The 15,838-nt window shown below is 38.7% G+C and overlaps 1 protein-coding gene across 1 annotated transcript in view; it reads left to right on the top strand.

The window, feature by feature from the left end:
• The window catches only part of dnah5 (dynein, axonemal, heavy chain 5), a gene marked incomplete at its 5' end in the record, with an annotated part of 152,884 nt that overhangs the window by 117,290 nt on the left and 19,756 nt on the right, over nucleotides 1-15,838 (top strand). The window contains 7 exon segments of the mRNA XM_079625837.1: nucleotides 672-809; nucleotides 4,033-4,168; nucleotides 4,980-5,296; nucleotides 5,792-5,947; nucleotides 7,237-7,419; nucleotides 13,557-13,800; nucleotides 15,440-15,554. Of these exon segments, the coding sequence (XP_079481963.1) occupies nucleotides 672-809; nucleotides 4,033-4,168; nucleotides 4,980-5,296; nucleotides 5,792-5,947; nucleotides 7,237-7,419; nucleotides 13,557-13,800; nucleotides 15,440-15,554 (1,289 nt within the window).

Below are 15,838 nucleotides of genomic sequence, written 5' to 3'. Positions count from 1 at the left end.
TTCAATTGGTTGCTTGAAGCCTCAGATGCACACTTGTAGATTTTAGTTGCTGTTAGTTCATGTTTGTTAGCTTCAATAGTATACTCCTAGTACAACTTGACCACCTTTTGTAGATATGCGCATGTATTTTTTTAAAAACAATTCTGAGAAAACAGACTGAAAATACTCATGCCTCTTATATTCAGGAGCAACCCCCCACTCCCCAAATACTTAACTTCTTCAGACTAGTAATAGCAAGTAACTTTTTAAAATCAACTTAATGCCAAAGTTTTCAATGCACAACATCCCTAATTCAATGATCATCAAGTTTTAAAGGTTTTTCTTGATGCATACTGAAAATTATAAAAGAAAAACAGGTTCAAAGTTCAATCCTTACTTTATATGGTACACAACTGAATGCATTTTAACGTGTAGATGCATTTTGGATTCATAAACTGATTTGAATGCAAGAGCAAAATCTTAAGGCTCTTAAATGTAAAACGAAAGGAAAAAAAACACTAAAACACTTAGGACTCCAAAGTGTGACAATTTCAAACACAAATGCTGTGTGCAACTGGGGAAAAAAAATGGGGGTTCTGTTCAGTGGAAAAGTATTTCTTGTTTCCTATTAACCCGTGGTTTTCCAGGAGCTGGATCATTTATGACTCTCTCTTTTTCTCCATCACCCTCAGGCTAATCTGGCAGTGCAGGAGAACAGGCTGACCATAGCTAATTTGGACCTTCAGACAGCCCAGGCAGAACTAGATGCTAAGCAAGCAGAGCTGGATGTAGTTCAGGCTGAATATGAGAAGGCCATGATGGAGAAACAGGTAACCACTGTCTTAGATGGATTAGGGCAGTGGTGTCCAATCCAACTCTTGAAGGGTCATTGTCTTGCAGAGATTGGCCGCTAATTAAACACACCTGAATAAATGTATCAAAGTCTTCTGGATTACTAGAAACTTCCAGACCGGTGTGTTGGGGCAGGTTGGCATTAAACTCTGCAGGACATTCACCCTCCAGGAGCAGGATTGGACACCTCTGGCTTAGGCTCAAATGCTGCATTCATGGTATGTTGTTATTATCATAATTGCGAGATGACAACACGTGGATACTTGGAGCTGTTCACATCCTCGGACTCTGAATTATGCGTTTTTATGGCAACAATAGCAATGTCAATATAAAGCAGTCAGGTGGTACAGTGGCCACATGGTCCTTCGGATGAGACGTTAAACCGAGGTCCTGACTGTGGTCATTAAAAATCCTTCGAAAGGGTAGGGGTGTAATCCCTTTTGCCAATGTGCGAAATTTGCCCATTGGCCTCTGTCCATCATGACCTCCTAATTACCCCCTTATATGCCATATATGGAATACTGATTGCCTTCATCACTCTGTCTCCTCTCCACCAATAAGCTGGTGTGTGTGGTCGGTGTTCTGGCGCAAAATGGCTGCCATCACATCATTCCGGTGGAAGCTGCACACTGCTGGTGGTTGAGGAGATTCCCCCCTTCTATATTAAAGCGCTATATAAATTTAATGAATTATTATTATTATTATTGCAAGTTGGAGTTCTCAGAAAATTCCCAGTTTAGATATTGTGATTACAGTACTTAAGTCATGGCGTAAACACACCTAAAGCTACTTCATCATCATGACAAATAATCTAAAAATAGAGCTTTTGATTGGGTTTGATCAGGAAAATTAAATCCCCCCAAAATTAAACCCCAAATAAATCCCATCCCTGACAAAATATTTGTTGAATATTTCTTATTTGCCTTCAAATCCAGCTGTAGCCCAAATAAAATGAACCACAATCCAGATTTTTCCTATTATCTTTCTAATTATTCAGTGAAAAATTGTGAATCAGCTGTCATTTAGTGCCTGAAGTAAATACCAAATCACTCATTAGCATTTTTGCATAAAATTTGGATGTAATGAGCAATTATGTAAACAAACCTAAAACCATCTTGCAGATGAATCATTCAGGCTTGTACTCTGTGTGCCTCTACAAAATTAATACTAACTTTATAAATGGTTAGAAGCAAACATTAATGTTCCAATTCACAATGTATAACGATCCTTCCTAACATTTTATAATTTAGTTGATAATTGTGTGATTAACAGCTTGCGACTGACTGATCCTTCGGGGTTGATTTACGTCAGGCCTGATCATACCTAAGAGAACAGATGTTTACTTGAACCAATGATTGAATAAACTTACGAATTGACTTTAAACACTTTAATTCGTTTTCCAAATTTACGCATTTCCACATATAAAGAAGTGATCATCTGTACCCTAGGAATTAAAATGAAGAAGGGCATGTGTCCTTGACATGTAAGACCCATAGTTATCAGTCAGTTTGGGCTCAGTGATCCTCCAGGGGGGCCGCAAGATAACTTAAAATGTATTCAAATATATTAAAGTTGTAAAGAATGTCTGCAGTGCAGTCTGCAGTATTGATTGAGAGAGATGGGGGGCCTTGGAGTAAAAAAAGTTGAGAACCACTGGGCTAGAGTCATCCAGGGATAAAGATTCCCTCCTTCAGGGAGAGTAGCGTTTTTCGAGTCTGACCCAGAGCTGACGGCCATGCTTTTCCGGGCCGCTTAGAGTATCAGGCTCGAGTGGAACCCTCCACCGTGTCCCGAACATTCAAGGCAGGATGATCGGTATCTCGGGGCGGTGCATGCTGGACAGCAGCGTCCCACTCCTGTGCCTTTCTTCCCAGAGGTGCATGAGAAGGTCACAAAGACGTGGAAGGCACCTTTTTATACCGAAATCGCTCCGGCGCCTCCTCCACTCTCACTACCCTCGATGGTGAGGCTGCCAAGGGGTCTCAGACGCAGACCCAGCTCTTGCTCCACTCTGTCCTGTTTGCAATTTGCGCTTGTACATTACGTGGAGCGCATACAGAGCTTCAGGACCTCAGACCAGCTCTTTGTCTGTTATGGAGGCCAGTAGAAGTGAAAGATTGTCTCCAAGTAGAGGTTGGCCCACTGGACTGTGGATACCATAGTCTTGGTGTATCAAGCTCAAGACCAGCCTTGCCCCCTTAGGGTGAGAGCTCACTCCACGCGGAGTGTTGTCTCTTCCTGGGCATTGGTGTACGGTGCCTTGCTGGCAGACATTTGATGGGGGCATTAAAGTGACAGTTCCAGCTGTGGGCTGGGTTTTACAATCTCAGAATAAAGTCTGTCTCCTTCCATGTATTTTACGGTAGCTAGTAAGTGGGAGGACCCGCTCATTGTCTCGTTTGCGGTGCCATTTACGAAAGGTGATTGGGCTCTCAGACGAGATCCCAATTCGTCAGTCACCTGACGTAACGTCTCTGTTCCCTCCTTCGGGGAAAGGGAGTTACATTAGTAACCAATATGTTATCTGTTGATGCAGGTTTGAGTCTGGACAGTCTTGTGTCCCATTTCCACTTGATCTACTAATGACTTCCTTTTACCTGTAATGGTCATATCTAATAAAAGGCAAAACTTTAAACTACACAATTTTTTAATTTTTCATTAAAAGATAAGGTGGAAAAGACAGTGTTGAGCGGGTCCGCCCACTTGTAGCCAATACACGGGAGGACACAGACTTTACTAGGAGATTGTAGAGTAAGCTAGCTCGGATAAGCTAGTATTAGTTCTCACAGATTCAATTTAGAGTATCAAGTGGAAAGTAACACTAGAGATATAATAACATTTTGATAATATAATAGAGAATAGAATAGATAGAATAGATAATAGAATCATAGATGCAATAATATTTTGATAAAATGTTATGCAAATTAAAAGTGATTTAAGGTTTTCAAGGTTTTTTGTAATACCATGCATACAATCTCTTTACTAACTGACACTATCTAATATCTCTTAAATACGTGTCCTGAGAAACCCCACCTGTCTATTAAATGATGAACATGAATTTTGTTAGATCACATTAATTGACACTCAATTAATTGACACTCTCACTCTTGATAAGAGTCAATAAATGTGAAGAAGCACACACCTGCACAATGACAGAATTAATCTTATTTTTTTTACCTCCTCAACCTCTTTCTCTCTCAGACTTTACTAGAGGATGCAGAACGCTGTCGACACAAGATGCAAACGGCCTCTAGTCTGATCAGTGGGCTTGGAGGAGAGAAGGAGCGTTGGACACAGCTTAGTAAAGAGTTTGCTGCTCAGACCAAAAGACTAGTTGGTGGGTTTTTACTTAAAACCTTCAGGGGTTTTCCATAACATACAATTTCCACCTAGGATGATAGAACAGGCAAAAATATATCATAGACATATCAAGGAACCAGAATATAATAGAAACTTGGAGTTGGGCTATTTTGACTTTCTGTTAGAACGGTGTCGTGTTAGTCTAAGTTAATAACTAATGATCTTTGAAACGGAAGTGAATCAATCAAAACTAACTTTAGCCGGACAATAACTTTGGTGCTGTAAAGCCAAAACAATCTTTGTTACTTTAAATTTCTATTATCAATGAGCTTCTTTGAAACAATCTATATTGTTAAAAACGCTATATAAATGAAGGTGACTTGACTTGACTTGACTTGGACGGGTAAGCAGCCACCTAGCATTGCCCTTGCAACCACCTAGAACTTCCTAAAGTGTTCTCATGCTGAGTAGTGGTGTGTTATTACAATTACTACTGTTTGGAAAATTTTTGCCTTTAGAAAATGATAAAAGGTGTGTAGTCATACCTTTGACTTACATTGATGAAGGAACCCGAGCCATATAAAAGGTTCAGAGTATTATAGAGAGGTGGACTACTTTGACTTGGGCCAGTAATTAACAACCATAGCAACACTCTAGTAACTACCCAGATGACCCTAACAATTGCATTGCAATGCACTAAAACCATATAGCAGTGACCTGGCAACCACAGATAACCTGTAGAATTCTGAGTGCAAGATTATTATAATTGAAATGCCACTCATATTTACTTCAGAAAACATCAAAAACTAATGAACTATTATTATTAATTTGACATTTCCCATGCTCAGGTGATGTGCTGCTGGCTACAGCCTTCCTGTCCTACTCGGGCCCATTTAACCAAGAGTTCCGCAACCTTCTTATCACTGATTGGCAGAGAGAAATGAAGTCCCGCCGAATTCCTTTTAGGACCAATCTGAATCTCACTGAGATGTTGATTGATGCTCCCACAGTAAGTGAATGGAACTTACAGGGGTTACCCAATGATGACCTGTCCATCCAAAATGGGATTATTGTTACAAAAGCTGCCAGATTTCCCCTGCTGGTTGACCCCCAGACCCAGGGAAAGATCTGGATCAAGAACAAAGAATCCAAGAATGAGCTGCAGGTGAGCACTCAGCATGAATGACTTGTACATTAATAACAATATGATTTTGCACAGTGGGCTTCATCAGTGTTCATTATTTAATTTGTAGCATACATTTGTCAAACAGCAGTATATATTGCTAAAAACAATACATAAAATGCTACACATCTAGTCAGTCTGGTCAATGGAAAAAGTAGCTTGTTACTGAAAATACTGAGAAGTATGCTGTTTTTAATACTTTTTTTAGTGTTGCTATTACAAGTAAATGTACAATAACTTGATAAATTAAACATCTGCCGATTTAAAAGTTCAACATTCATATTATTGTGAATCACGTTGAAATCTAATTTAATATGCACAGCTTGCATTGATGAATGAGTTCTTTTCAGACACATGAGGTCAGACACATTTTTCAATGGTATGACCTGATAACAAATCACCTCCTCCTCTGGTAATAGCTTTCCCCAGTAACAGAACTTGAGCTGGGTCAGTAAAGAGGTCCTGATGTTTTCACAGATCACCTCACTGAATCACAAGTACTTCAGAAACCACCTAGAGGACAGTTTGTCTCTTGGGCGTCCCCTACTGATAGAGGATGTCGGGGAGGAATTGGATCCTGCTCTGGACAATGTCCTGGAGAAGAACTTCATTAAGACTGGGTCCACATATAAGGTATTGATAGATGTGCTCAATAAGCAAAAGAGGAGTTTGGAGGCTCACAATCAACATTTTCTGAAGGTTGTGCACCTTTTTCACTGACTTATTTTAAAGAGTCTCAGGTTTCATTTTGTACCTTATTCATACTGTAGATAGTGCCAAAAACATAATGCTTATTTGTATGTATTTTCTCCTGTATTTTACTATCAAAAGTTATAAACAAATATAGTGTATGCTTGGGAGTAAATAGGGACATTGTCATTAAAGGGAACATCATTGTCCTCAACAGCTCCAGTGATTTAAAATAAAGACATGTTGCCATACTTTTCATTAAATTTTTGCTAGGAAATGAGCGAGATTGCTTTGCGTAATGAGACAATTCTCTATATTTGTACAGAAACTCTGCTCCTCATTATTTACAAAACTAAATATAGAGAAAACAAATTGGAATTGTATTTTAACATCCTGTCGTTTATAAAAGATATCTAAAGCGTACAAAATCATTAGACAAGCAGGACATAGCAAGTACTCTGAAAGAATAGTTCATAACCTAAAAAAAGATATAGTGCTGTCTCTGTGCTGTTTCAGTTCCTAGTCGAGGTGATGACATCAGCTGCTCAAGCTGTTTAGTGTGGGACACGATTGTGAGTGACAGTCGGGATCTTTTGGGCATATTTCCTTGATCTCATTATCAAAAATCCAGTCGTTTGAAAAATGTGACGTTGCTTCATCATCACACACAGCAGCTGCTTCACACGTTCAAAAAACAAGTGGAAATAGCAATCAGCAGTGAGAGCTCTGACAAGTTTAACTACTCCGCTCTATTAATACAAAGGTGCAAACACCTGATCACACTTTTTTTATATAGCCTAGACCGAATGGGAGATGTTGACGTCGCTTAATCATTATCAAACCACTGCATAATCACATCACAACCGCGCAGTCTATTTCCGCTAATTGGCACGGAAATAAAATTAGTTACTCCCTGTTGAGATAATTGGCATATTATTTTAAACAACTTCACCAACACCTTTTATGTTAGGAAGGTCATTAACACAGCTGTTATTAGCTGTCTCTAACTTCTCTCTAAGGATCTTCTGATGTTCAAATGTTTGTTATTTTTTAAAAGCATCTTGAGTTATGGGGCTCTGTCATCCTAGTGCAGGGGTGTCCAAACTCGATTTTGGAGGGCTGAGATAGTGTGTCTTTACTCTCCTGATGTTTTTATTTTTTTATTTTTTATGTCAGAGCAGCTCTTCTCAGCTCAGTTTTAATTTTAATCTGTGACTCATTCATGCCATCAGGTGAAAGTAGGTGATAAAGAAGTGGATGTAATGAAGGGTTTCCGTCTCTATGTGACAACCAAACTGCCCAATCCAGTCTACACTCCTGAGATCAGCGCACGGACATCAATTATCGACTTCACCGTTACTATGAGGGGCCTGGAAGATCAGCTACTGGGCAGAGTTATTCTTACCGAGAAACAGGTATGGGCCCTTTGAACTCATATGTGCAAAAAACAGGTGTGGGAATGATCTGAAATGTGTGTTGGGGGCACTATTATACTTGTATAGCTTGGCTTATGAATATTAATTAGGGATGTAACGTTCATCCATTAGTCCTTGCTGAAAGGCATGTAAGTGGCCAGTTACCAAAATACTACTCACTTGAGCATTTGTTCAGTCAAAGTGACCAGAGGGCAATGGCGTCTGCTTACTTTTTTAAGTCATCATTGTAATTGACCACTGTTTTTTGTAAGATAAATTTACTGTGGTTTTTTTCTTCTTTTTTTTCTCATGTATATGTTATTTGTACTGTAATTTTAGATAAGCATGCAAGTCATGCATTAGAAAAGGCTATTCAAACCTTCTGGTGGTGCATTCAAAGATGCAATTTATTCAGTAACAGCCTGGTGTTCCTCATGAAGGTCCCTACGGTCCTTAGAGGAAAAAAACAACAACAACTAAAGATTAACATCCCAGAGATGTTTCTATGGCAGAGCAAGCAAGAGGGAGAGAGCACTTCTGTCATTTTTAGGGTCACTGGACAAAGAGCGTGAATTGTGAATCTCTGTACTCTAAAAGACCATTAACATTCAATAGAGACTCAAGGGCTTTATCTCACATATCTCTGTTGTTTCTTCTTCAGCACTGCAAAAACCATTCCCTGCAAAACATTGATTCACTCTTAATCTATATTTGTGTAAATTTTCAAGTAATATATATATATATATATATATATATATATATATATATATATATATATATATATATATATATATATATATATATAAACTTCAAAAATAGTTTTTATTCTAGAAGTCAAATTTATAACTACTTTAAGGGTGATGAGCACGTTTGACCCCCAAAGTCTGGTTCGTTTGTTTGACTAGTGTGATTGCTCCGTACTGTGCCGTACGAACGCAGTTCGTTTAACCCTCCCTGGCCCGCATGGAAGAGGTGGGTGAGAGCGTGGTTCAGTTGGGCTCGGGCACAGTACGCATGTAGTGTGATCTCTAACTGCACCGGAGCACGGAACAGCTGCTACTTTTGTGTGCGCTACTGTCATTACGACAGCAAACATCTTCTATAACTACTTGGATAGTACACTTTTCAATTAATTAAATTAATTAGAGTATATTTAGGTTTATAACGGGTCTAGCCGACCTCGTCCCCAAACCACTGGGTGAGGTTTAAAGGGTTCGGAGGGTACTGTATACTACCCTTATATGAAAGCTGAGTCTGGCTTGCGGAGTTCTCCAGATGTCTGCCCACCTAATGCGCTTATTCACAGTTGCGACACATCGGGTCCAGACACCTTGTTAACCTAGGGACACTGCCTTAATGTGGAAGCGCTCCTGCTCAACCCTGGTGACTTCCTCCACCGCCATGGGTGACTGTTCTGGACTCCGACCAGAACTGTGGTGATGTTCCCCAGTCTAAGCCAGGGCTGGATCGTTTCTCAGTCTGGACCAACCCCATGATCTCTCAATGCTGCAGGCTGGAGATGGCATGGTTTACCTCATCTCACACCTTCCACTTTCGGCCTGTGTGGATGGAGACGCTGACGTTTCTTACCAGGGGGACCCAGGAATCCCAGGAGTCATTCATCTCTAGAACGAGGCACAGGAACTCAAGCATATTCTGGTTGAAAAGGCTAACATCTGAGAAGGATTATCACTTCCGGATGTAATTGTTGGCTAGGCTGTCCATTCTATTGTACTTTGGACAAGGGCAACTCTCAGACTTTTACTGGCTACATTCAGCAGGGCAATGCTCTTGAACTGGCTGATAGTATTGGAGTTCTGCTCTTTGGGAATGAATACACCAATCCCTTGCTGCCAGATTGCTGGTATCTGCTGCTTTCTCCAAGCTGTTTTCATCCTTTACCACCTGAGGAGAGTTCTTGTACAGCTTGAATGAAAGACCATTTCAGGGGCGGACTGGCCATCTGGCAGACAGGGCATGTTCCCGCTGGGTTGATACATCTCATACTTTTTTTTTTTTTGTCATGTCTGAACGACCCATACAACTTTTTTTGTTTTGTTTTGCTTAATTGATGGCACTGAAGTCTTTGTGTCGGCATAATGCATTTGTCAAAAAATAAATTGAATAAAACACATAGACACGTAGTTATTTTCTTAAGTGACACTGGGCTGGTCCAATCATATCTTTAAACAACTCCCCCTTTGGGCTCTATGCATACGTGCAGTGTCAATGTGCATCTGTAAAAATAGTCAGAGAGATGGAGAAGAAACGCAAGGGAGGCGCAGAGAAAATGCGTGAAAAAAGAAACAGGCCCTTCAGGCAGACAGATATGTTTTTTGCAGCAGCAGGACCTTCTTCAGCTCCCATGGCTGATGCTGATAGTGGTGGTGGTGAGGATAAGGAGAGGGAGAGAGATGAGTGAGTCTAGAGTCTGCGGTAAGCAGAACTGCTTTCAAAACATGAGTCTAGGAAACCATTACCTCTTGATAAAACTGATAATAACAGTAATAACAGTAAGTCAGCTGGCAGTATTCTTGTTTAGTTTATTATTTATTATTGGCTGTAGGGTGAATAGTGTATTTTTAGGATCTGACAAAAATGTGTTATTGGGGCTGCTTTTGTGTAGGTATGGCCAATATACTAAAATGAAATTGAGACATCCACACAACTTTGTTAATTTATTTAACAACTTTTCATATGGTATTGTTATTGCCAATGCACCTTATAGCTTGTTTTATGATCCATCACTGTGGAGTATACAGCTTAATTGTATTAATAAATCACAATTTTTTTAAGTATTTAATGTGTAAACTCTCACTTATATCTGCTTACTCGTTACACTGTTTTAGTGGTTTTAAGGAGTAGGAGCTGGTATACATATTCAAGGGTGCGTAAATATGGGTGGTGTTTATGATCATATGTACTGGACCAGTCTGGGCCAAAATGCCAGGGAAGATTTTTTGCCCCAGTCCAGCCCTGGTCTTCGGCCAACTGATCTTGCTTTGGGGGTTTCTTACCAGGGGGTAAGAAACCCCCAGGGTGGTTGCCTCCCTGGGTGGTTCGTCATTGGCTTTGTTGAGTGTGTCTCTGGTGGGGAGGTGACCTCGTCTACGTTGGGTACCATTTCCATCATGGTGCTTCCTTCGACTTCCTCAGACATACCTGGACCATTGGGTCCTGCTGCACTGTGGTTATGATCCCAGAGTACATAGAGTACACTCATGTAAAGCAATATACTGTATACTATTTACTGTAGGAAACTATATTATCACCCAGCTCTAATCTGCTAAGTGTGCTTATTAAACATTACGATATTATAAATTGTACCATTTATACAGTATTACTGTAAAGCTGCTTTTAAACAATACAAATATATTTCACATAGTGCAGTATTGTTTGTTAGTTTTTTTCTTAAGGCTAAACCTAACAAATTGTATTCTCAAAATGAAATGAAAGATGAACATAATTCAAAACAAGTCTTATAATTGTGAACATTGCTTGTGTTGTAAAAATGTTATGGTGTTTGATATAGAAGAAATGTGCATAGCACCTTAAATTAGAGACCACGGCTACTTTATGTCAAGTTCAAGAAACACATGAATCAAAGCACCAGAATCTTGCAATGCTGTACATTGTTATGGAGAATCGCTGTAGTCTTGGCACATTTCAGACTAGCACAGTCGATGGGCTTTGATGGAGCCTGCAGATTTCCAGGTAGCGAAAATTAAAGTGCCATTCAGAACATATTCACTGTTGGACATTGATTTGTCAATCAGGAATAAGGGCCTGACATGTGTGTCGCCTTTTTACACTCAGTATAATAAGAGTACAGATCCACATGCCACCCAGCCCAGCGCCGATATGAATTATAATAGCTTCAGGCTAGTTAGTTGTCTCTGCCTAATGGGGAACTGCGTTTTAGACTATTAATATTGGAAAGGGACATTTGGACAGCAGGTGGATAAAGACTGGTACTACTACAATTTTGAAAGCTAACTGGGCTTGAAAGCAAAATGGGCTGCATAATATAATGTCATACTAATGTGAAGCTGGAAAATCATGCAGTTTACTCAGGCCTCATGGCTCAGCAGCCTGAATGACATTCACTGGTATGTTATTTCAACGTTTTTACATCGAAGGCTTACTTCTCTGCATTGAAAAAGTCATTGACTGCATATTTACTAGATCCAGCAGATTTAGAAGAAAATAGCTTACTCCTTCCAAAGTCCAGTTTAAGTAAGTTCAGTGATGGTTCATTTCTGTTGTAAAAAAAACATTATTAATTTAGTTTATTTATATATATATATATATATATATATATATTATTTATATATATATATATTAATAGTCTATATATATAACCATGGTGTCATCGTCCAGCTCAGTTCAGTTCTCATATAATGGTGTCAATGAAGGCAGATCAATAATATTGCTGGATATTAAATCTAGATATTATATTTCAATAAATCATATCAATTATCTTATTTATATGAATATGTTTTCATTGATATGATGAAACAATGTAAACTATTAACACTTAAGTGATCATTTAAAATGTGTAAAAGAATAATTTAGGATAGGCATATATCTCTATTGCATAATCACTTTTTAATCTTTTAGAATAATAAATCAGTAACATTTTATTTTACAGCGTCTTTGTTACACGTTACATGTACTTACTATGGTAATAACAGTCAATTAGTACATGCAACTAACCCTCAACTAAACCCAAACCTACATGTGGTTAAATTGATATTACTCCGTACTTAATTGTGTAATTACGCTGTGAAAAGGACACCTTAAAATAAAGTGTAACCTAAAACAATAAATTGTTATTACAGTGTATTTCTACAATGTGTGTCAGGGTTCGGTCACCTCTGTTCTAGTTTTTCCCTGGATCTATGGTGACAGGATCTTGGCACCCCTATTAGTCTTGTTATATGTGAGCACATGGCTTTGGTTTTGTTTGTGTGGGCTTGTGTCTGTTATGTTTAGTGTGTTTGGGCATTATGTCTGGATCCTGACACTTCGGTCTAGTCTTGGTTCAGTTTCAGTGTTGGGGTCCTGACATCCATTCTCTGTGCATTCTGTCAGTATTGCATGTTGTTTTCTGTTTGAGCACATGATACATCATTTTGTTTTGCCATGCACACTTCAGTCTTGCTATGTCCTTTGTGTCTTGTCTGTCTCTCATCTTGGCCCTGCCCCCTTGTTACCTTGTTATTGCCCCACTTGCTTTCCTCCGTTGCCCTCCTTATTTCCTTTAATCTCCCTGTCTTTTGCTAGTGTGTTGTGGTTTTTCACAGTGTATAGGTGTTCTGTTTGTCTGTTCATGCAGACATCCCTTCTGCCCTGACAGTTTTTCACCGGGTGGGTTGTTTTTGTTTTATGTTTGTAAAGCCTATTGTTTACTCTGCGACTGAGTCCTGTCCCCATCTCTCATTCTCACCTGGCTAACAAAGTGATATTTGGTTTGGTTTGGCTGGATTCCAAAAATATTTGCATGAATTTAAAGTGGATCAGGGCTGTATAGCCCAAAAAAGAGCATTTTAGAAAATGACTTGTGTAAATATTTTCATAATTTAAATCTTTCATGTCATTCAATAGGATGACTTTTTAACGTGTATGTGTAATTAAGATTACACTGTAAGTGACAAAGAAAACAGGCAGTTAAAACAATCACACTAATGTCTGTGAAAAAAGCAATATCATATTGTAAAGAAATGTTTAAACGTTTTTTTTTTCTGTGTGTATGTGTGTGTGCCAGTGCCAATGTAGAAAAACTTAATAAAAGAGAATGTTCAAAAAAAAGAAATGTTTAAACGGAATTGAATCAACGTTGAACTGAATTGAGCGGAATAATGATACTTGTCTTCTGAAGAGCTGCTTATAGCTGAATAACTATTTTTTTATAAGTGATGACTAATTGATGACTATGCATAGTTATTTAATTGAACTGAATCAACACTGTACTGACTTGAGGATGAAGTTTGCATTGTTGACCGTCGTTTTCCTGTTTATTACTGTGAAACTGCTTTTAAACAACCTGTATTGTAGCACTAAATAAATGAAGGTGACTTTACTTAAAGCTGTTTTTGTGGTGAGAAAATGACTATGTGATGTTTTTGGATTTTCAGGAACTGGAGAAGGAGCGGACCGACCTGCTAGAGGACGTGACGGCCAATAAACGTAAAATGAAGGAACTGGAGGATAATCTACTTTTTAGGCTGACCAGCACGCAGGGCTCCCTGGTGGATGACGAGAGCCTCATCACAGTGCTGGGAAACACCAAACGCACGGCAGAGGAGGTCACACAGAAACTCCAGATCGCTGCTGAGACTGAGATCCAGATCAATGCGGCCCGCGAGGAATACAGACCTGGTAGGCACTTAGAGCTTATCTGTCCTTTAAAGGGATAGTTCACCCAAAAATTATCCCATAAATTACTCACCCTCTAGCCATCCTAGGTGTAGTATATGAGTTTCTTTTTTCAGCCAAACACAATCAGAGTTAAAAAAATATATATATCCTGGCTCTTCCAAGCTTTATAATGGGAGTGAGTAGAGCCTGAGAAGCCTGAAAAAGTGCATCCATCCATCATAAAGTACTCCATACGGCTCTAGGGGGTAAATAGAGGCCTTCTGAAGTGAAGCGATGCATTTTTATAAGAAAAATATCCATATTTACAACTTTATGAGTTAAAATCACCGGCTTCCGGTATCGGCTGTACGCAAGTCAAGTTTCGTCCGAAGAGTGAACATTTTTGGATTGTCATTTTTGGGTGAACTATCCCTTTAAGGGTTTTTTCAAAGATGAGTAAAGAAAATGTATTAATCTTTTCCTCTAGTTTGTTAGTCTAATGATGTGAAAATGTAAACAGTAAATTAACAGAATAGCCACAATCTGTAAAACTCACAGATTTCTGTAAATAGAAACCTTTGATCGAGTTGACACCTGGTAATAATATTAAGACTGTAAAGTGATAAAATGTTTTAATCTAATTAATTACATGATATGCCGATTAATTCATCGAATTAATCGCACATCAAATTTGGAGAAATTTCCCCCAAAATATAATTTAAAGTCATTATTGTGTTATTAAATGAGAAAAGCATCCAATAGAAATGACAAATAGTAGGTTTAGATTTTTTTATTTTATTTTTTATTTTTTATTCAACAAAACGTTGTTAACATTCCACAAAAGAAAGATTTTCATACAGGTTTGAAATTACATGAGTGAGTAAATGTAATCATTATTATTATTATTTATTAAATATTTTTTTGCTAAACTATTCCCAACGTATAAAATGATTATTATTATCATTATCATTATTATTTATGAAATAAAAACTGCCAGTAGGTGGCGCTAAATGTCTAAATTAGTAAGTCATTGAGTCATTCATGTATTCAATTTGTTCAAACAGCGGATTCATTCAGGAATCAGAAATGCTTTCTTTATGAATGGGCCACTGAATCATTGGTTCACCCGATTGATTCACTCGAAATTCGGATCCCTTCAGAAATCCCTTCAGAAATGTATTCACTTGCAGGCACAATTTGTAAAACAGTCTGTTCTGACGGTCACCTTAAAAAGCACCGTCTTTCGGATGAGACATTACACCGATGTCCTGAATTTCTGTGGTCATTAAAAATCCCAAAATTAGATTTGCCCATTGGCTTCTGTCCATCATGGCCTCCTAATCATCCCCATACACTGATTGGCTTCATCACCATCTCCTCACCAGTAAGCTGGTGTGTGGTGGACGTGCTGGCGCAATATGGCTGCCGTCGCATCATCCAGGTAGATGCTGCACATTGGTGGTGGTTGAGGAGATTCCGCCTGCCGTTTGTAAAAGCGCTTTGAGTGCAGAGAAAAGTTATGTATAAATGTAACAAATTATTAATATTATTATTATTATGTAGTCAAAAAATGTGACACTTTTCCCACAAAGTCCAATGTCAAAGGGGTCATGTCTTGTGTAAATACTGACCTTTGTGTCATCTACTTTTCTGAGTGTAGTTGCCACGAGAGGAAGCATCTTGTACTTTCTGATGACGGAGATGAGCATGGTGAACGTGATGTATCAGACCTCCCTGCGCCAGTTCCTGGGCTTGTTCGACTTGGCCTTGGCAAAGTAAAACTCATTTATCATTTCATACCTTATTTGAATTTGTTTTTCAAAGACAAAATGGCATGTATTTTTTATCTTCATCACCAAGCCAACATTTCATGATGAGGCCAATGTAGGCTTAAGGTATGGTTTTGTCCATTAACTCTGGTCAGACTCTAAATGAGATTAATAATTCAGATAGGGCCGACATGGGGCCATTTGGGGCCCATACCTCAAGCCCATATTGTGGCTACACGTGGCTCCACCATGAAATATTGGTTGGGTTATGTTCAAATGTAAATTTACAG

This window comes from Phoxinus phoxinus, assembly GCF_949152265.1.
Source record: "Phoxinus phoxinus genome assembly, chromosome: 10".
Classification (NCBI taxonomy): Eukaryota; Metazoa; Chordata; class Actinopteri; order Cypriniformes; family Leuciscidae; genus Phoxinus; species Phoxinus phoxinus.
This window is presented reverse-complemented; position numbering and strand designations above follow the sequence as displayed.